This window comes from Annulohypoxylon maeteangense (assembly GCF_022496945.1).
Source record: "Annulohypoxylon maeteangense strain CBS 123835 unplaced genomic scaffold GGS22scaffold_4, whole genome shotgun sequence".
NCBI lineage: Eukaryota > Fungi > Ascomycota > Sordariomycetes > Xylariales > Hypoxylaceae > Annulohypoxylon > Annulohypoxylon maeteangense.
The window spans coordinates 573,042-591,469 of NW_025953251.1; the positions used below are offsets into that span (position 1 = coordinate 573,042).

General features: G+C 48.7%; 6 protein-coding genes across 6 annotated transcripts; 4 read left to right on the top strand and 2 right to left on the bottom strand.

Moving 5' to 3' along the window:
• Positions 1 to 1,431: 1,431 nt before the first annotated feature.
• GGS22DRAFT_106366 (uncharacterized protein) lies at positions 1,432 to 7,241 on the bottom strand. Its single transcript, XM_047957814.1, has 3 exons — positions 6,766 to 7,241; positions 2,582 to 6,701; positions 1,432 to 2,525 (listed from the first exon to the last, which is right to left on the bottom strand). The coding sequence occupies exons 1-3, from the start codon at positions 7,140 to 7,142 to the stop codon at positions 1,623 to 1,625; spliced, it is 5,400 nt and encodes a 1,799-aa protein (XP_047821057.1). The 5' UTR covers positions 7,143 to 7,241; the 3' UTR covers positions 1,432 to 1,622.
• A 1,000-nt stretch (positions 7,242 to 8,241) lies between these two features.
• On the top strand, positions 8,242 to 9,534 carry GGS22DRAFT_156481 (SGNH hydrolase). The gene is made up of 4 exons (XM_047960377.1): positions 8,242 to 8,360; positions 8,442 to 8,538; positions 8,594 to 8,718; positions 8,823 to 9,534. Exons 1-4 carry the CDS (start codon positions 8,355 to 8,357, stop codon positions 9,357 to 9,359), a joined length of 765 nt encoding a protein of 254 aa, XP_047821058.1. The 5' UTR covers positions 8,242 to 8,354; the 3' UTR covers positions 9,360 to 9,534.
• Positions 9,535 to 10,799: 1,265 nt separating this feature from the next.
• GGS22DRAFT_106383 (uncharacterized protein) lies at positions 10,800 to 13,255 on the top strand. The gene is made up of 2 exons (XM_047957815.1): positions 10,800 to 11,353; positions 11,412 to 13,255. Exons 1-2 carry the CDS (start codon positions 11,173 to 11,175, stop codon positions 13,097 to 13,099), a joined length of 1,869 nt encoding a protein of 622 aa, XP_047821059.1. The 5' UTR covers positions 10,800 to 11,172; the 3' UTR covers positions 13,100 to 13,255.
• Positions 13,256 to 13,432: 177 nt separating this feature from the next.
• Positions 13,433 to 15,433, top strand: GGS22DRAFT_156485 (TMP-TENI-domain-containing protein). The gene is made up of 4 exons (XM_047960378.1): positions 13,433 to 13,853; positions 13,955 to 14,090; positions 14,148 to 14,744; positions 14,809 to 15,433. The coding sequence occupies exons 1-4, from the start codon at positions 13,568 to 13,570 to the stop codon at positions 15,362 to 15,364; spliced, it is 1,575 nt and encodes a 524-aa protein (XP_047821060.1). The 5' UTR covers positions 13,433 to 13,567; the 3' UTR covers positions 15,365 to 15,433.
• Positions 15,434 to 15,557: 124 nt separating this feature from the next.
• On the top strand, positions 15,558 to 16,650 carry GGS22DRAFT_106395 (Isochorismatase hydrolase). Its single transcript, XM_047957816.1, has 4 exons — positions 15,558 to 15,812; positions 15,883 to 15,898; positions 15,965 to 16,018; positions 16,069 to 16,650. Exons 1-4 carry the CDS (start codon positions 15,677 to 15,679, stop codon positions 16,595 to 16,597), a joined length of 735 nt encoding a protein of 244 aa, XP_047821061.1. The 5' UTR covers positions 15,558 to 15,676; the 3' UTR covers positions 16,598 to 16,650.
• Positions 16,651 to 16,703: 53 nt separating this feature from the next.
• GGS22DRAFT_186064 (glycoside hydrolase family 30 protein) lies at positions 16,704 to 18,428 on the bottom strand (the record flags this gene model as incomplete). Its single annotated transcript, XM_047964402.1, has 4 exons — positions 16,704 to 17,314; positions 17,367 to 17,422; positions 17,474 to 17,746; positions 17,815 to 18,428. 4 exons carry the CDS (start codon positions 18,426 to 18,428, stop codon positions 16,704 to 16,706), a joined length of 1,554 nt encoding a protein of 517 aa, XP_047821062.1.

Below are 18,428 nucleotides of genomic sequence, written 5' to 3' on the forward strand. Positions count from 1 at the left end.
CGAATCTTTCGACGGCCCTGGTGTTATCATCAGCACTATCATTACCACGATCACAACTGGTAGTCTTCATCCTCACAGTGTCAGTGACATCAGCACTTCTACGGCAGTGTTCCACCCCATGTCCATCAACAGCACTGGTCTCACGCCCCCCATGACCAACGGCACCGACATGGGCAACATGACCACCATGGGTAACACGACTGCAAGCCTTAACGGCACTGACAACTCTCAACCGGAGAATCTCCCCATTGGACCTGCCGGGATTAACAGCACTGAGCCCATGATCATGAACGGAACTACCATGACGATGTCTATGGAACCTACCATGACACACACTCCCTCGATCGTCAGCACAACGGCTTCCTCATCTGCAGGTCGTCTCAGCTTCGCCGATGGTGATGACAGTGGTCTCACCACGCACGTTCCCCACTGCGTCGTGATGGTCGCCATCCTGTTCCAGGCAGTCAACCTCTGGTAAACCACCCAAAACCACCATCATCCGAAGAAAGATTTTCTTCTCCAACCAGCAGTTATTCTAAGCCTACAAGTCGACAATAACAAAAACTCCAAAATTCCACTTTCCTGACACAGTTGGAATACACACGCACACACTCGCAGGCATAAACGGCGCGGTTGGATCGGGATGGATTGGTCAAGATTTCTGCTTTCATTGTTCGTACTTTGATGCTGTACTTTGATTTGATTTTCGCGGGATGGGAAAAACGGACTCGACAATTCATGTATTCACGACGGTACGAAGGAATGCCTTTCCTAGGTACATACCAATTGATATTGCTGTTGCACTATAAGTTTAGTAAACTCGTTGATGTGATCGTGATTGTGACTTGATTGAATTATGAATTCGTATGGTGCGTGATTTATTAAACCGGCAATTTTTTTTAACTGAGACAGAGGTGCGATTGGTGGCGTTTACACTGCTCATACACTGTGTTTTACTGCAGAATCCCCTGTAAGAATAAGGGACTTAGCGCTTCCCTTTCAACAACAGCTCAACAATAGCTTCAAATTTTGGTTCCATATTAATCTGAATTATGTCATTTAATTTCTTATTCCAAATGCTCTAATGTAAGCTTGATTACCTTGTGTAAACTTTACTGTATTAATGATATAGATATAAGATCAAAATTTAAGCTGCTGTTAAGCTGTGGTTAAGCTGTTGTTCGATGGACTAGAAAGGTGTCAGCACTAAGTCCCTTATTCCTATAGGGGATTTGATAGTAAAATACGGTGTGTATGCAGTGTAAACGCCACTAATCACACCATACTCTGTACCTTCCCTATTTTCTAAGGTTAGTGCACCATCCTGTCAATTCAGATGGCAGTTACAGCTAGCTGCCGCATAAAGTTTCAATTACAGTTTATCATTTTTCTTGATAATCAATGTAGAAAAATTTAAGGGGTTTGAGAGTTACTCAATGAATAATCCCATAAGAAAAGGACATCTATTAAAAGTCAAAGAAGGCTATCACAACAACGAATGCAGTATACCAACAGGCGGCTTCCGACTCACACAGCCGACAGGTACCGGCTTATAAAAAAAACTCATGTAAAGGGCACTACCGTACTCAACTCCGATTTAATTCCTATATATTCTACACCCTCTATTGCAACATAGAATCCAAGTCCTCGCCCAGAACCCCCTCAATCCCCACAATCCACACATGAGTTTCCCGCTCGACCATCGCGTCGTCGTCATCCTGCAATTCGCTGATGTACGGGAGCATTTCCGGCAACATAGCCAGCCACTCCTCGCCCAACCTTGTTGTGAGGGCCTGTTCGCATTTCACGGCCGCGAGACGGACCGGCACCTGTTCCGAGCGCATGTGTTTTAGGAGCGCTCCGTTGAGTTCTTTCTGGTGTTCCTGCGAATCGGCCGCGGCTGCAAGTTCTACCACAGCTGGAATGAGCTCGTTTGTCAGGTTGATAGAGGCCGCATGGGAAAACTGAGAGACTAGTGCGGGCGCAATTGCGCTGAAATGAGCCGGAGCCTGCCAGAAGTCATCCTGGTCATGCTCGAAACACTTCGCCAAGGTGTTTAGCACCTTCTTCCAGAGCTCCTGTTCTATAGGCCTCTTTGGATTGCTGGTTTGGAGGATGTCGACGGCACTTTCGAGAATGTAGGATGCGTAGCCGGTGACGATGGACTTCAGGCCGCCGAAGAAGGATAGTAAAAAGCCGTATATGCTCAGAAGTCTGAGGTTTTTGCCTTCTGTATCCTTCTTCGGTAAGGATACAGACCAGTCTATTAACTGTGAGAATATCGGTCGGAAAGCTGCATCGTTGAGTTTGTAGATCATTTTTAGTGCGGTTATGTTCATCGCTTCTTCGATGCGATGTATTTGCCTTGAGAAGTCCTCGCTAGCATCCTCCCTGGAACACTTCAGTCTACGGAGATCGAAAGCGTTAAGGAATATGGCCGATAAGGCTGTAATATTCTTAGAGATATCTGTCTTCGAATTTTTGTCAAGTGCAATGCCGAGGATGTCAAGATATTCTCGCGTGGCCTAGAATCAATGTTAGTTATCTTATCATACTGGTATAACCTATGATAGCAACTTACGATGGAGCCGGAATCTATGGCTATGACCCAGTTTTGTTCCAGGGCGGAGAATAGCGTCTTAGCGTCGACCTGCTTGGCAAGTAATCGTAAACATTGTAATCTAGCATCATTGGCTTCGATGCCTAGATTGGCATTAGAAGATTCACTTGAAACTGCTAGAAGTTTCTCCAGATAAGACCCAGAAAGCATGTAGGGCAGATGCTGTGCGAGTGCTGCCATAAACGCGTAGCCGGCATTGTGAAGCTCAACTCCCGAAGTATCGCTTTTTATGCTTTCCGCAATGTACAAAAGTGCCTTCGGGATAGCAGATGGGAGGACTGGCATGATACCATCCTGAAGTACATCTACTAAGGAGGCTAGGCAGAGCAACGCCATAACGCGAAGTTGATCGTCATCTTGGCCCAAACATTGGTCGCTAGCAATCGTTGCCGCAGCTGCAGTCACTGCCTCCGGATCCTTCTTTCCGTACTTTTCGGAGATCTTGTCCACGCAGCCTACAGCCAGGTGCTTGTAAGCCGTATCCTCGGAGACTCTAATAATAGCTGTCAAGTGTGGCAGGAATGCAAGCAGGGCTGCCCTAGAATTGGCATCTCCCTGGCTCTCCTCATCGATTCTGACCTCAACAGCCCGCAAGACCTTTCGTCGTAGGACAGTATCGGGTCGGTCTAGAAGGGTTTCGACCGACTTGATAAACTCTCCGATTGAAAGGAGATTTAGAAGCTTCGAAAGCGCGTCACCACAGAGGTTATACAGGCTCTTCTGTTGTTTTAGCGAATCTGCCAAAACCAGGAGATCCTCTAATAGACCGGAATAAAGTTCTCGGACTTTAGAAGCCTCCATATCGTCCCGTTCAGTTAGTTTGCCGATTTGTGTAGTCAATTTTCGGCTAGATAAAAGATGTGGAACTAATGTTAATTGGCGAAATCCGATTTTCTGGGGATCTCGATCACTCTGTTCATTGGTGCCAAGTAGGGTCGAGGATAGACTGGGTCTTGGTTGGAAGATGTCGCCAATAAGATTGAGAAGCTTGATCAACGACTGAAGCTGAATCTCTACTTTGAAGTAGTTAAAGACTTCAGTAGCGAAAGACAAAACTTGGTCGGTGGCGCCGTACATATTAGTAAGCATTGCGAGAAGTGCGAACAAGAATTCCTCAGCACCTAAGGTCTCAACTAGGGATACAAATAACCCAAGTCTTCGATGCGATGGTATGTGCTCGTACGCGGTTACAAAACTGAGTAAAAGCTCGGAAGCTCCCGCTAGAGGACTTATCTTCCCTTTTCGCAACGACTGAATGAGCGGCGGCACGACTTCTTTAACCGTTTGATTTATAACGTGGGCCGAATAGTCATCGCTCTGGCGAAGCACAGATCCTCCCATATGTGTAAAAATTGGCATCACACTGTTGAGTACCAGGTCCGGCGCAACATTTGCTAAGCTTGCGACAAGCAAAAGCGCTGTGTTTTGCACCGACGGACTCGACGATTTCTGAATGCAGTTAACAAGAAGATCCCCGTGTCCGCCTGTACTATCAATCTTCAACGATCGGTCTTTCTTGTATGCGGGGACCATAGCCAGCAAACTTCGAAGGATGAGGTTTTGAAGATACCCGAGTTCTGAACCAACTAATACCCTGAAATGTTGGAGCTCGGAGAGGGCATTGAAAAGGGCATTGAGTAGCTCAGGGTGATTTTCAGGGTCAGATCCCTCGACGAGTTGTAGTACGAATGTGACCTGTCTGAGCATCGTGCTTAATTCTGGAGTTGGTTGTGTTCCGAATCCTCGGTGGGCTTCAGAAGAGCTGGTTCTCCTACGTTTTCCCGATGGTGGTTCAGTAGCCATCTTTGCTGCCGGCTGCAGAGACTCTAGGAAGAATAAGAGAATGTCCGTCGTAAGATCGACATTTCTTAAAAGATTCGCAGCCTCGCTAGAGACAACGCCACCGTCAGTAGACTGATCCTTTTGTGACAGCTCAAGCATCTGTCTAGCAACCATATGCCTTGCGTCTGTTTTCATGGATGACCACAAGCCCTGAATTCGCGAGAAGATAACGTGAAGGAAATTAGGCCTCGTAATAGCTTGTTGGGTTCCTATAATACTTAATAGGAATTCTAGGCCATCTTTGTCGTTCGGAAGCACTATGTCGACAATGCTTTGGTCCAGGACCGACTCTCCGACATTTTCTTGGGCACACACACGGGTAGCATCGTCGGAAGATAAGGAGGACCACCATTTGAGCAACGGTAGGAGTAATTGAGTACGAGTAGTACTTGAGACACCCTTGACTTGGTTTAATGCCGCGAGAAGACGGATCTTCAGAGCGATGAGAGGAGTATGGATTGCGTGGGAAACGAGAAAGGTTAGGATGGATCGTCGGGTACTATGAGAAAGGTGGCTTTTCTTATCCTTATCATCATCGGCTGAAGATTTCGAACTGCTGTTTAATGCGCTTTGTAAGACCTCGAGAACGTGATCGGCATTTAAAACACATTCCTCGAGGCTAGGTGTGACGACATTATGCAGCAGTTTGTAACAAACGTCCACATTCATCCATACCAACGATTCAGCGTTATCATATAAAGAATCGCTGGCCCAACGGACATGATTATCAGATTTCTTTTCTAAATCTTGGAACGAACTTTCGAGGACAGCTATCAAATCCGCAGCAGCGCGACGTACCCTTTTCGATGGGTCATTTAATGCTGAGAGACTGTACGGTAAGAGGGCCTGGAAGTCTATACTTTTGCAGTCGTCAATTTTTAGGCGCTGTTTTGCCATATCAAGAGCCGCCGCGCGGGCTAATGCCGGGTACGGCCCGCACCAAATTCTCATCAAGAACGTTATATAAAATGGGGTCTCGTTTCCTTGACCGTGTTGTAGCGGCGTGAGCTTGTCGAAGGACTTAAGATTATCCAGATCGGCAACACTGAAAAGGAAGACGGAACATAGGTCGGTGAAGATGTCTGAAGAAGCAGCTCGTAGACATGAGTCCGATGGTGAGGTCGATAATAAAGCTACGCGCTGGAGAATGGATTCAACACTTTCGACAAGCATAGGCGCCGTATCATTATCTATCATTGGGATATCTTGTTGGGGTTGGGTTGCGAGAAGCTTTGGTCGGAGATCAGTACCGAGTCTGAGTTCTAGCGCATCCACGTCGACTTCGGTCTCGTCGATTGCTTTGGTGAATATTTTCCCGGCGTCTGTATCCAGCTGCGACAGCCTGATAATTATAGACGCTAGAGCCTTTCGTACTTCTCCTTGTGGGTCAACATCGTCGTCGACTTTGTGTGCTGCTAGCAAAAGGCTCTTGAAAATGACAGCCGTCTGCTGGTTATTGATAACCGAGCTCAAGAGGATCGACTCGACGACCGGTAAACCTTTTATGTCACCTTTCTTGTGAGCCCTATCTACAAGGGCTAAGCATAGACCATTCGCTAGCTTTGCAATGTTATGCTCTCTCCCAACCTCGGGAAGGAGGTTGGAAAGGTTTGGAACTTTAAGGAGTGCCTTCGTTACTTTCCTAGACATTTGCTTTGCCGATCGATATTGCGCGAGAATCGAGAGGCAGACAAGACCAGGACGGAGAGATTCAACTGTCCATCCGGCAACGAGTTGTTCCATCAAGGCACTGATGGCGGTATCATCAAGGTCGCCCTTCGCAACGAAAACAGATATAACCATATATGATGCTATTTGCAAACCAGGGACCTTATTCATGACTAGAGCGTCACTAAGAATGGGCCCTATCTGGTGTAGCAGAGCTTGGTCATTGCTTCGTTGGATGCTACGGCGGCCGGATCGCATTCTATCTAGCATTCCGTTCACTGCTTCGGTCATAATCCCACCCCAGAAAGATATCAGGGCAGGGTAGTGTTGCTGAGCCTTGCATGCGTCTAATATGTATGTCGAGAGGGTAGCGAGGAAATCGGAGTGATGTATCGCTTGGTGGACGAGTACAGATCTCGGCGGTTGAGTCAAGGACCGTACGTATGGATCTAAAAACTTGTATACTTGTGGTATCTTGCTAGGCAAGATAGATAGAAGCGTCGTGAAGGCTGGTATGGTATGATATGGTAGGAAGGTCGAGATGAGTATAGCCGTGTTGTATTCGTGAATTCTGACTTAAGGTTAGATCTACGACCCAACATATACATATCGTACTTTGCATTTGGAAATCATACCTGAATCTCCTGATTAGCCATTCTATAGCCTTAATTGTTGGCATGAGTCTGAGTCGCGCTCCGGCGAGGTGAAGAAATGAGTCTATCTTCTTGTCAAGCTCTACATTTTCTGCGGCCGTCATTTGACTTCGATCCTCATCCTGACTCTGTTCACTGAATATAGTTGTGCCAAAGGATATGAAACGTGAATCTAATTGGCACAACTCTTCATATCCTTGGTGACAGATGCCATAAAGAGTCTGGAAATTTTGCGACGCCGCAACTCGTGGTTCGAAGATTAACGACTTTGAATGGGCGGCTTTCTGCGCCTTAACGTCGAGTGTCGATTTCGAACTCGCAGCAATCTGCGCGAGTTGCGCAGCTAATGCTGTCGTCATATTGGCTGTAGTAGTGAGGACGCTCGTATTTCCATTAGAGAAGATGCGCCTGGAAAGTCTGGATTTGTATTATGCTGAAAGCTGGGGACTGGAGACTTCCAATTCGTGATACCAATTGAACTTTTCTCCCAAAATTTTAGCGGGGAGCAAAGTTTCATTAGGACGAGTCTACCGATAAGAGATTGAACGAATCACATATTGCAGATAACGTGAGCCCCATTATTGCTAACATCTACGGAGTACCTAGTACTTCATAGACCTGTTATTTTAGTTTAGAACGGACAGAGCAAACAATTCTTCAAGATTTCTACATGTGTAGTATGAAAGAGCCGATCCTCTTTTGTACCTACTTCAATTGGGTGTTTGATATACGATCAATTGGTACTGCTGTCAATGTATGGGACCTGACACAATTCAGCTTCCTCTCTTGATCGTGTGACCAAGACCAGGGTTACTTTCTGTATCAATTCTTATGTCTGAAATCTCCCCTGAAATGCGAAAGTCAGGTGAGATTTTTTGAACTGTTACTTGCGATCACCGTTTTTAAATGAAATATCCTCTTTAACCTCCATTGGTAAAAATTTGATATTCTCTTGCAGGGCCGATAATAGGACAGCTATATTTGGTCTATTAAGGAGGAGGCATGGTGCTCCAGATCGATCTATACTGTATGCGTATAATCAAATTCCATTCTAGCCGCATTGTTATACAACATATTCGATCTTTGACATATTCAAGATGCTTATCGTCACGATAGCACCTAGGAAGTGAAAAGGACAGGATCAAAGGATTTCTTCTTAGGTCTCTTAGTCTTTAATAAATAGTTAATGCAATTAGAATATGAATATCTAGGTACCTAGCTTGGTATATGATTGTCAAGGCTGCGAGGCCAACTATGCGTCGACGATCGTGAAAACCCTATACTCCTAGTCTCTGATTGGTTGGATGGGTACCTTTACAGATCCAACATATTCGGTAGAAATACTTCCGTAAGTAGTTGATCGGGCCGTAGTTATTTCCTGTAGCTACCTAGGGATGCATGTGTACGGGTGGCCGGAGTCCCCTCACCAGTCTTTCCACTATTTTAGTTTCGTTTTATCCAGTAGCTCAGAGGTTTGTGTGCGCTGGTCGTTCCAACTTCATCATAGCTCAAGCCACTGCCGATAACCTGGCTTGCCTACTGCTCCCCACGAGATTTCCTTATCTAAGAACATGGCTGTAAGAGTACCTATGCAAAGAACTATTTTCTTGGGAATCAGATACCGTTTGATTTCAGTCGGCAGCTAATTTATGAGATAGAAGCCGTATAATCAGGTAGTCCTGTTTGGAGATTCCCTCTTCCAGCAGTCTAGCGCAGTTCAAGATGGCTTCTCGTTTCAGGGTGCTTTGCAGGACCGTATGACTACATAACCCTTGGGACAACGATATATTTGCCTCTAACTGGCCTATAGACTGTATACGATACCTTGATGTGGTAAACAGGGGATTCTCTGGCTGGAATACCAAAAATGCTTTGGAATATCTTCCTCAGATATTCTTGCCGCCGTCGCCGTCGAATCCTAAGATAGAGTACCTTGTAAGTTATGGCATTACCATGACGGCCTTATGGTCTCATTCGTTCTGTGGCTACTCAGTTTGAGTATGGACATGCTTGTGAATGCTGACTGTGGCGTGTTTTAGCTGGTGCTGTTAGGTGCAAATGACGCGTGCCTCCCCGTCCCGACAAATACACAGGGAGTTCCAATCGATCAATACAAGGATAACTTAACCAAGATCCTAAATCACGATTGTATAAAAGCTCATAACCCTAAGATTCTGCTGGTTACACCACCACCAATCGACGAAATTCGAATTACTGAGCTTGACTTGGCTGCAGGTCACGCGCAAGCGGTTCGGCAAGCGGTTGTCAGCGCCTCATTCTCTGAAACAGCTCGAAAAGTGGCGGCAGAGATCCCCGGTATCGTGCTTATCGATCTCCAGAAAGCAATCTTAGACAAGGCAGTCTCCTTGACTACAGACTTTGATGCGGGCGGGCCTCCCTTGGGGTACCCTGAAGGCAAACGAGGTGCCTTAGAGCAGCTTTTACCGGACGGGTTGCACATGAGTGGAGAGGCATACAAGGTCTTTTTTGATATTGTCAAGCCGCATATTGGTCCATTTCCAGAGGGACAAACGGTGTTTCCAGAGTGGCGTGTGTTAAACCCCGGAACACTTTAATCGTCCAAGACAAGAGCCTATCGGAGTTTAGGTAGTCCAGGGGTCCAAGGTTGTTATTATAGCATACCTAGGTCGTAAGTAACCTGCATATAGGTTACTCAAATGTAATGAGATCCTTGGATGTATGAGTCAAACTGAACTGACGGAACCGACAGGTTGATAGAAGGTTGGGTGCCTAAAATAGGTACTTGTAGGTTCCTAGGTATGCAAATTGTACGTCCGTGAATAGGTACATGTAGCAGGTAAGTTACATGCCAGCTTATCTCCTAAGAATGCTTGGTTGAGCACATCGTACTGCTCGTAATATAAAGCACGCATACGGGATATTGCGTTAGGAGAATTGAACAAGATCCATTGGGTCAAATTTAGTCGGAGATCTTGTTGTGGCGTTCCCTACGTTCCTAGTCTAGGGCCTATCTAGGGCTGCTAGGGTCGCTATTGCGCTATGTACCACTCAGCCTAGTCGGTGGGAAGCCGCTTGGTCAGTGCATTAGGGAAATACCTATGGACGTAACAAAGGCCTATCAACGGTGTGGTACAAGGTCTGTACAAGGTGTAGAATGTGGTACGTACTGGAAGCTGATGCACGCTAAGCAGCTAGAAGGAATCCAATGGTGGAGAAGTGCCCGCGAACGTGAACGGGCCACTGCTAATTGCCTATGGGACCTGCCTATGAGCCTATGAGCCTATGAGCCTGTAAGCCTATGGGACCTGGGGACCACTACTTTTTTTTCTGTGAGAATACTAGGAGGTACGTTACCTACGACCGCACCGTAATCAACCTTCACCTCGATTCTCGATATCTACCAACCCATCCGCCCTTTTTCTCAGAAAAAACATAACACACATCATTCTTCAATCACCCACTACCTCTACCTTCCTTTGCTCCTCTTTTTGCCAAATCCAAAATCCAATTATCTTGATAGTTATCCTTCCATTATACCCCCCACCAATATACCAATCTATCCCTCTCGTGTGTTGTTCTGAAACTTGGAAGTCCGATCGAACTGTGCTCCCTTTCTTTCCCTCAAAGTCGCCTTCTCTGACGCCGACCCTCGATTACTAAAAAAGACCTCCTCCACCCCGTAGATCCTCTTCGATCTTAAGTCGCCACCGCCGACTAAGCCTACCTAACATCGTCTATTTGAAGAGAAAAACGTTCAATTGGCGTGTAACCTTAGTTTGTGATTGTAATATATTGTTGCTACGCCGAAGCCGCCTTGGTGCTACGAGAATTCGCTCGCCCTTCTCAACCGCGAAGAGATTCGTCCCAGAAACGTCCCACGAAAAGGATACCTGATCGAGATTACACGATACCGTCGTCTCGCCATCTCCTCATCCATTCCAAATATCCGCCGGAAGCCGTCGTGTTTCGATCTTGAGCAGTTACCCCAATAAATATCAGCGTATATTAGATTCGAGCAAGAGAAACACTGCCCCCTATACGGTGATTCGCTAGGTGGCCATCTGGTCCTTTGCGATGAGGAGGTGGTGGTGGACCTCATCTTTCATATATCAAGGATAGAAGTCGTAACGGCTGAAACGAGAAAACGATTACACCGCGAAGCACCGTTCTTCGGAGCTATACATAAGTCGATGAGCTACAATTTTTTCACGGCGCCCCGATCCAATGCTAGAAGTGGGCTTCCTAGGCCCCTTAGACGTGAACCATTCTGCCCAGTTATTTCCGACCTACGCTTCAGATTCCTTGTCCAACTTAATCTTTGCTTCAATCAGACTTAACCCTAGCTGTTTATTTTACCATCTCTATTAATTACCTGTTGGAATTGTGGCGCTGTTAACCCGGGTGGGCATGGATTCTCGCTTCCCCGAACTCTACACTGTCCACATGGACGTCAAGCAGATACAGATGATACAGAACAGCCATGCTGAAAGAATTTCTCGGTTGGAGAAGCGTCAGGCCGACGACGCCGCGATCAAGTCGGTCTGGAACTCGCCTTTCCCCAGTGCCCTAAGTGGCACGCCACAGCACGGTTAGATATCATCCTCCCTTTTCTGTAGTCATGGTAAGTTCTAACAGATTATGTTTAGGACCACTCCAGATTCCCTCGAGCGAGATGTTCGACGACTTTGAGGAGCAGGGCCAGAGCCTTCTCGGTAGTCTACATCTGGATGCCGAAGATGAACCCACAAGACGCGGCGCGGCTTCTAGGGCGAATAGTGTTCGCTTCGATGAGAGTGCGCTCCAAGGCTCAAGCTGGGCGCAGAACGGTCGCCATTCGGGAGATTTTGGTCCCATTAGACCAGGTAGCGGCCTTGGTAACCATAACATGATGGAACGTTCATTGTCTCATAAATCGGATGGTAGACATAGTTCGGCTGGCCATTCGGTACATTCGATCCATTCTCATCACTCTGTTGCCTCTGGCCACGGAAGTAGCTTAGGCATAGACACAACGTTCACACCTGGCGGTCAGGACGAAGAGTCTCCAATTACCGCTCCGGAACCACCACCGAGTTTGTTTGTGTTGGGTTCGGTGCCATCCATTATTCGTTGCTGGCTTACTGCTAATTTCGCGCATGATACCCTCCTCTACGCAGATGTCTGCACCGGATCCCAAAAGTCGGTTGTCGAATTTTCGTTAATTAAAGAATTAGATCTCGTGGACGACATTCACCGTGATTTGGATGGCGTGCATCGAATCCGTTTACCAGTCTACTTGACGGAGGCTACCGTTTCTCAACCAAGCTCTCGGGGGATGAGTCCAGCGCCACAGATGCCAAGCCTGACTTGCACGTTTGAAGTAGTGGGAATGGACTTACCTGACAACGCCGAAGCTAGGAAGGCTATCCGCATCTTCATTGGTAGCGAGACATTGAGGGAACATTCAGCTGACGTCCTGTTTTCACAAAACCGTATGACTCTGTACGGCAGCGAGCGCGAGAAGCTATCCGTTCCCTTTGTACGCCCCGAAGATAATGGAGTGTTTAAACACATCCGTACGATGGCAATCTTCCCCGAAAAGCCGAAGCTGAATGCCACCGCCCGCCCATTCGTCTTAACCGAGGCCAAGCCACAGACCACTGTATCTGTGCAATCGGATAGGCCTCAGACAAAGGAGTTGCGTGACGACGATGAAGTCCGAGCGTTGACCTCACCATCTTCGGAACAGGCGAGTCAGCAAGCTGCTACCACTACGACAAGTACCGTGTCGGAGAGCGGCGGCGAAAGCGAGAGGCAGTTCAAAGATGCCGGTACCTCGGAATCTAGTGTAAAGGGATCCCAAGTCCAGTCAAGCGACGCTTCGGGCGATAGCGTTCGTCGAACCTCGGCATCAGGAAGCATCTGGAATTCATGGCGCCATGGCCCTACAATCAATGGCAACGAGCTGAAGGAGAGCACCCCATTGAGTGGGTACCAGCCTGCTGGACGTGGGAGCCGGAACATGAAGGTTTTGAAGCCGATGAAGTCGACGTCGTCATCGGCTCGAACGGGGGCTTCTTACGAACCGGCTCCACCACCCAGAAGCAATGGCGAGCTCCGACGCAAGAGTCAAGGTGGCGCGGACAGTGTCAGTATCGGAAACGCTGCACTCCGGTGGGATGCGAAGCGAATGCCAATCGGGAGCGCTGAGGCAAAGCCAACCGGGGCTACTCGTGAGAGTCGAAGCGTATCTGGGACTCCCCGTACATCGTCGAACCCCATCGGTAGTGCTTCGGCTTTCTCGTGGATGAGTCAGTCGGGCAAGCCAAGAACGCCGACAGCAGCAGCTGAGTAGTGGAAGCCTACTCCTGCACAGGAAAACGGGGTCATACTTGATGATGGATTGTCGCGTTCGCGTTTTGATATTCTGCTAGGATCGCAATGATTCTACTTACCAGTAGGTAGAAACATGATTAAAGAAAAGAATAAAAGAGCAAGTCAAATAAATTACATTAATCATGATATCTTCACCTAGCCCTACTAAGAAATCTAGGTTTGGACTTGCATCTTATAAGCTTCCAGGTTCCCGTAGGTTAAGAGCTACCTACATCATGGATATCCTATTTAGTGCTGTACCTGCTTAACTGTTGATCCGATAGGATGGTAGCGGCCTATAGGATCCGGGAATAGCCCGCCATCAACCCCGCTATTTACAAGCTAAAGCTTTAACCTTAGCAGCTAAGTCCTACAAGGTATGTACAAGTAGAGAACTTGGAATTGCACAATTCACAGACGTCATAAAAGCCTCGCCACCGGTTAGAAGATGTCGAAACACGAGGTCGATTATACGTTATACTTAGTGACAGACTCGTCGCCTAGGTATCTTCGAGGCAGAGACTTATGCCAGGTCGTCGAAGAGGCTTTAAAAGGAGACGCCACTATCGTGCAATACCGGGATAAGACAAGTGATACGAGTGTGCTCGTGTCGACGGCCCGGAAGCTACACGAGATCACCCAGAGATACAAAGTCCCGCTCCTCATCAACGACCGCGTGGATGTTGCACTCGCGGTTGGATGCGAGGGTGTGCATATCGGACAAGATGATTTAGGTAGGACTTCTCGGGTTATTTTGGTGATAATATGAAATCCTTTCAAACAACGAGTTGGAATTGAGTTAGGGGAAGTTCAAGTTGACCATTTGACAATATAGACCTACCTGCCGCTAGAAAGATCCTCGGAGAAGACGCTATTATCGGCGTTACTGTGAGTAATGTGGCCGAAGTAGAGGCTGCGGTAAAAGGAGGTGCTGATTATCTGGGGATTGGAACTGTATTCGCGACACCTACGTGAGAACCTTTAATCTAAGGAGCAAATGCATACCATTAACTCTAACAAATCTACAGAAAGGAGAATACGAAGAGTATTATAGGGGTGGAAGGTCTTCAAGAAATTCTACTCAAAATCGAAACCGAGAAGTGGCCGGTGAAAACGGTATGTATCGGCGGCATCAACGAATCTAACGTGGCGCGCGTGGTATGGCAGAGCACAGCAAACGGAAAGTCACTGGATGGCGTGGCAATCGTAAGCGCCATCATGGCTGCAGAGACTCCGGAATGGGCTGCGAGACGACTCTCCAATCTAGTAAAAACGAGGAAAGTACCGTTTGCCAACGCGCTCGCGACGCCCAGGCAGCAGAAGAGGTCGCCTCAGGAGATACTAGCCCTAGTACCAGACATCATCAAGGCGGTCCATGCCAAAAAGCCGCTTTCGCACAATATGACAAATCTTGTTGTACAGAATTTCGCCGCGAATGTCGCGCTGGGTGTTGGTGCAAGCCCTATCATGGCGAATTACGGCGAGGAAGCCCCGGACTTAGCAAAGCTGGGCGGTGCACTGGTCATTAACATGGGTACGGTTACACCGGACGGGCTAGAGAACTATCTGAAGGCGCTGAAGGCGTATAATGATGTCGGACTTCCTGTGGTATTTGATCCCGTTGGGTAAGTGCTCTAAATTCCATAGATATCAATTCGAATGATCAAACAGATTAACAGGAATGCGTAGTGCCGGCGCAACTGTAGTTAGGAGATCAGCAGTCAAGACAATATTTGGCGGAGGCTATGTCGACGTGCTCAAGGGCAATCAGTCGGAGATCCTATCCTGCGTTCCCGGAGGATCGAGTATCCAGCAAAGAGGCGTCGACAGCGGGTCCGACGGCCAGGATCTACAAAAGCTAGGGTCCGCAATTAAGGAGCTGGCTAAGCTGCGCAAGCACATCGTCGTGATGACAGGTAAGATAGACCTAGTCTCGGCCGGGGAAACAGTGTTCGCGATTGAGAATGGCCACGAGTACCTAGGCATGGTGACAGGCACGGGCTGCTGCCTCGGCACGACGATATCTGCTATGGTCGCCGCGCATCCGAATGATAAGCTCAGTGCTGTGATAGCTGGGATAGCGTACTACAACATTGCGGCGGAGCTTGCGGCGGAGAGGCAGGATGTTAAGGGTCCGGGAACCTTCGTCCCAGCGTTTATTGATGAGTTGCATAACGTGAGGAAAGCTACGGTTAGAGGGGATATCGCTTGGTTAAAGAGGGCTAAGGTGTCGGTGATAGCATAATATCTTGAATGTTGGAATTTGGATATACATGGAAATACAGCAGCTAGAAGTGTGATAGACTGAGACGGTTATATTTTAATGTTAACACTTCCAAGGTTATGAATGAGACCCCTCGGATATCGATAAGCTACCAGCTGAAACTGGTATCCCCGCTCCCGCTCTTGCTCCCGCTTTTCCCCATCCCCCGCATCCGCTAGTCGTAGTGCCTACCAGCTGCCAGGGTACCTAAAGCATACTGATTCTCGCCTGAAGCTCGGTATCTTCCTCTTTGTCTTTGTCGTAAACTCATCTCACATACAAATTGATATCTTAATGAGTTTCATGAGAGCATCGACCTCTACGTTCGTCAGGGGGATTCGAACACGTCCAATTACTCCTTTCTGTTACCAATACGGTCAAAAGCCTTTCAGCACCACCACCATGTCATCTGGTCCGCAAAGGCGTTTCCGTGAGTTATGCCATCGTTCACATTGATTAGAGAGAACGAATGAGAGTGAGATGAAACTAACAGCTTCTAGTACGCCCGGCAATCCTGTCAGTAAAGGAATCGACGATATTATTAGCGCAATGAGAGTAAGATTAACACGTAGAATTCCGTAGTATCTGCGACATGCAAGAGAGGTTCCGCACGGGCATCTGGCAATTCGACAAGATGTAACTACGCCACCCAAGCAGCAATTAAGCCTATCTAACACAAACCCCAGCATCCTCACAGCACAAAAGATCCTCCGCGCAGCCCAGATCCTCAAGATATCCGTCTACGTAACAACGCAAAACGCAGCCAAGCTCGGGGCCACAGTCTCAGAGCTCACAGACCTAATCGCGGGCGCCGAAGTCAACGTCGACAAGACAGCCTTCAGCATGCTTCGCGCCCCCGAAATCGAAGCGCACTTCCCCATCGTGCTGCCGCCGGAGGCCACGGAGCAGCGCGAGGTCGCGATCGTGGGGATCGAGAGCCACATCTGCGTCACGCAGACGGCGCTCGACCTGCTCGCGCGCGGACACAAGGTGTACGTGCTAGCGGACGGGGTGAGCAGCTGCAACACGGAGGAGATACCGGTTGCGCTGGCGCGGCTGACGGAGGCCGGGGCTACGGTCACGACGAGCGAGAGCTGGCTGTTCGAGTGTATGGGCGACGCGGCGATTCCGGAGTTCAGGGATATGGCGGCGTTGGTTAAGCAGACTAGTGAGAGCTCGAAGACGGTTTTGGGGAGCTTGCTTGCGCGGATATAAGGTGTTTTGAGATGTGATGGTCATTTTATTCGTAAAATACCTAGTTTTATACTACTGCTCGAAATAACCCCTTTTAAACTACCTCTCAAGCACGGTGCATCAGCACTCATACGAACCGCCAACCCCGCCTACTTACCTCGCTCTTAGCAGCCAGAGGCGCAGGCGGTGCCGGGATATGGAACGTCGTGATAGACCGCGCAGCAACGCTGCCGCTAATCGTCCCATCAGCGACCGTAACATTGATCGCCGCGCAGTTATGGGTGGTATCAGTGACCCAGCCCGTCGCCGCAGTCGCATTAGCCCCAGTGACCTTAATACTAACACTACTCGCCGAGCCCCCCGTGCTAATAACCACAACCGCAATACTCCCATCAACATTCTTGAAAGCAGCGCTCTTGACGCCGGTGCCACCGCTACTCGCGACGCGGAGAGCGCCGGGCCGCACGAAGCGCGACCAGTTGGCGAAGGCCCACAGCCGTTTCGAGACTTCGTAGTTGTATGGCGATTGCTGGTCCACGCGGATCATCTTCTCGTTTGTGTTGGGGGATGGCCATTGCACTCCTTCCCAGTAGAGGTACCCCGATACGTTGGAGTTCACGAGCGCGTTGTAGATGTTGTTGGCCCAGGTGAGCCCTTCACCTGCGCCGCCGCCTTGGTACCATGCTGATGTCCATTGCCCTTGTAGGTCGCATTGCTCGGAGAGCCAGACGGGGACGCCTGTTTTGTGGGGTTGTGTTAGTATTGTGTGCGGACTTACACTAAGTTCTACTTGGAGAGTTGGAGCGGGAGGTAGGAGCAAAAGAATGAAAGGGAAGATGCGACGTACTATAAGTATGTTAGCATTGGCATCACAAAGGGGTGAGGTTATATTCATACCGTGTATTCATGGGACCAGATGGCCCGCCTGTATAAGTATGGGATGTAACCATGGCGAGCATTCCCTCTGCGTTGGCGGACTTGATCGCGTTGACCATATTCACTTGGTTTCCCCAGCCCTCCGACTCGCAGCACCCGATACCTACCTGCGATGTAAGGTTCGCGGCCTCGATTGTAGCGTATAGGATCTTAATGAAGTCGGCCGCTTGCGCTCCGTTTGAGTTCATCGATGCATAGCTCGTGGTGAACTCGGGTTCGTTGAGAAACCCGATTCTAGGGCGGAGGTTAGTTGAATGATTACTAGTCACATTGCCTGTTATATGTAAAGAATGATAACATACCGAGTAACTGGGACGCCAGCTTCGGCGTAGTACTTGACGTATTGGACCAAGTAGTCCGCATACGCCTGCCTCCAATCGCCACTCCGGCAATTCGTCCCGCTAACACCGCACAGCGTGCCGCCGTTGACCTCGTTACCATTCGTCTTCATGTATCCAGGGGCGCTCCAAGCATCGCCGTAGATCTGGCGCACGCCGTACGCGTCGTACGCCTCCTTAGAGAGCCATAGTTGACCGGAGTCCTTGCCGTCCCAGGTATAGTTAGGAGTAGCCGTCGGGCCACCGGGGTCCTTGGGCGCGAACGTGTTCATGTGGTCGGAGCTGCTGTCCGGGCTGGACCCGATGCCGTTGCGAATGATGGACAGACCGGCACCAGACGTCGTGTTGAAGAGTAAGTCTAGGAGCTCGCGCTGCTTGATTTTGTCAGACATGTTGGTGATTAGGTTAGCCCGCTGGAAAGCGAAGCTGCAGCCGAACCCGTCAATCGTCTGATACGTCTTCGACAAGTCAACCGTAATTGTCGGGCCGGCCTGACGTCGGTTGACTGGGAGCCATGATGGCACAGCTGATACGAGAGGTAGAGCGCCAGCTAGGGCGAGCAGATCTGTTAGCTTCAT

Excerpts from the sequence above, each read along its gene's own strand:
- GGS22DRAFT_156481 (XM_047960377.1), top strand. Across the intron at positions 8,539-8,593 it reads TCAGGGTGCTTTGCAGGACC|ACTGTATACGATACCTTGAT; the intron begins GTATGACTACAT and ends ACTGGCCTATAG. Across the intron at positions 8,719-8,822 it reads ATCCTAAGATAGAGTACCTT|CTGGTGCTGTTAGGTGCAAA; the intron begins GTAAGTTATGGC and ends GGCGTGTTTTAG.
- GGS22DRAFT_106395 (XM_047957816.1), top strand. The coding sequence starts at position 15,677 with ATGAGTTTCATGAGAGCATCGACCTCTACGTTCGTCAGGGGGATTCGA. Across the intron at positions 16,019-16,068 it reads ATCTGGCAATTCGACAAGAT|CATCCTCACAGCACAAAAGA; the intron begins GTAACTACGCCA and ends CACAAACCCCAG.
- GGS22DRAFT_156485 (XM_047960378.1), top strand. The coding sequence starts at position 13,568 with ATGTCGAAACACGAGGTCGATTATACGTTATACTTAGTGACAGACTCG. Across the intron at positions 13,854-13,954 it reads TATCGGACAAGATGATTTAG|ACCTACCTGCCGCTAGAAAG; the intron begins GTAGGACTTCTC and ends TTGACAATATAG. Across the intron at positions 14,745-14,808 it reads GTGGTATTTGATCCCGTTGG|TGCCGGCGCAACTGTAGTTA; the intron begins GTAAGTGCTCTA and ends AGGAATGCGTAG.
- GGS22DRAFT_106366 (XM_047957814.1), bottom strand. The coding sequence starts at position 7,142 with ATGACGACAGCATTAGCTGCGCAACTCGCGCAGATTGCTGCGAGTTCG. Across the intron at positions 6,702-6,765 it reads TGGCTAATCAGGAGATTCAG|AATTCACGAATACAACACGG; the intron begins GTATGATTTCCA and ends ACCTTAAGTCAG. Across the intron at positions 2,526-2,581 it reads CCATAGATTCCGGCTCCATC|GCCACGCGAGAATATCTTGA; the intron begins GTAAGTTGCTAT and ends CATTGATTCTAG.
- GGS22DRAFT_106383 (XM_047957815.1), top strand. The coding sequence starts at position 11,173 with ATGGATTCTCGCTTCCCCGAACTCTACACTGTCCACATGGACGTCAAG. Across the intron at positions 11,354-11,411 it reads AAGTGGCACGCCACAGCACG|GACCACTCCAGATTCCCTCG; the intron begins GTTAGATATCAT and ends GATTATGTTTAG.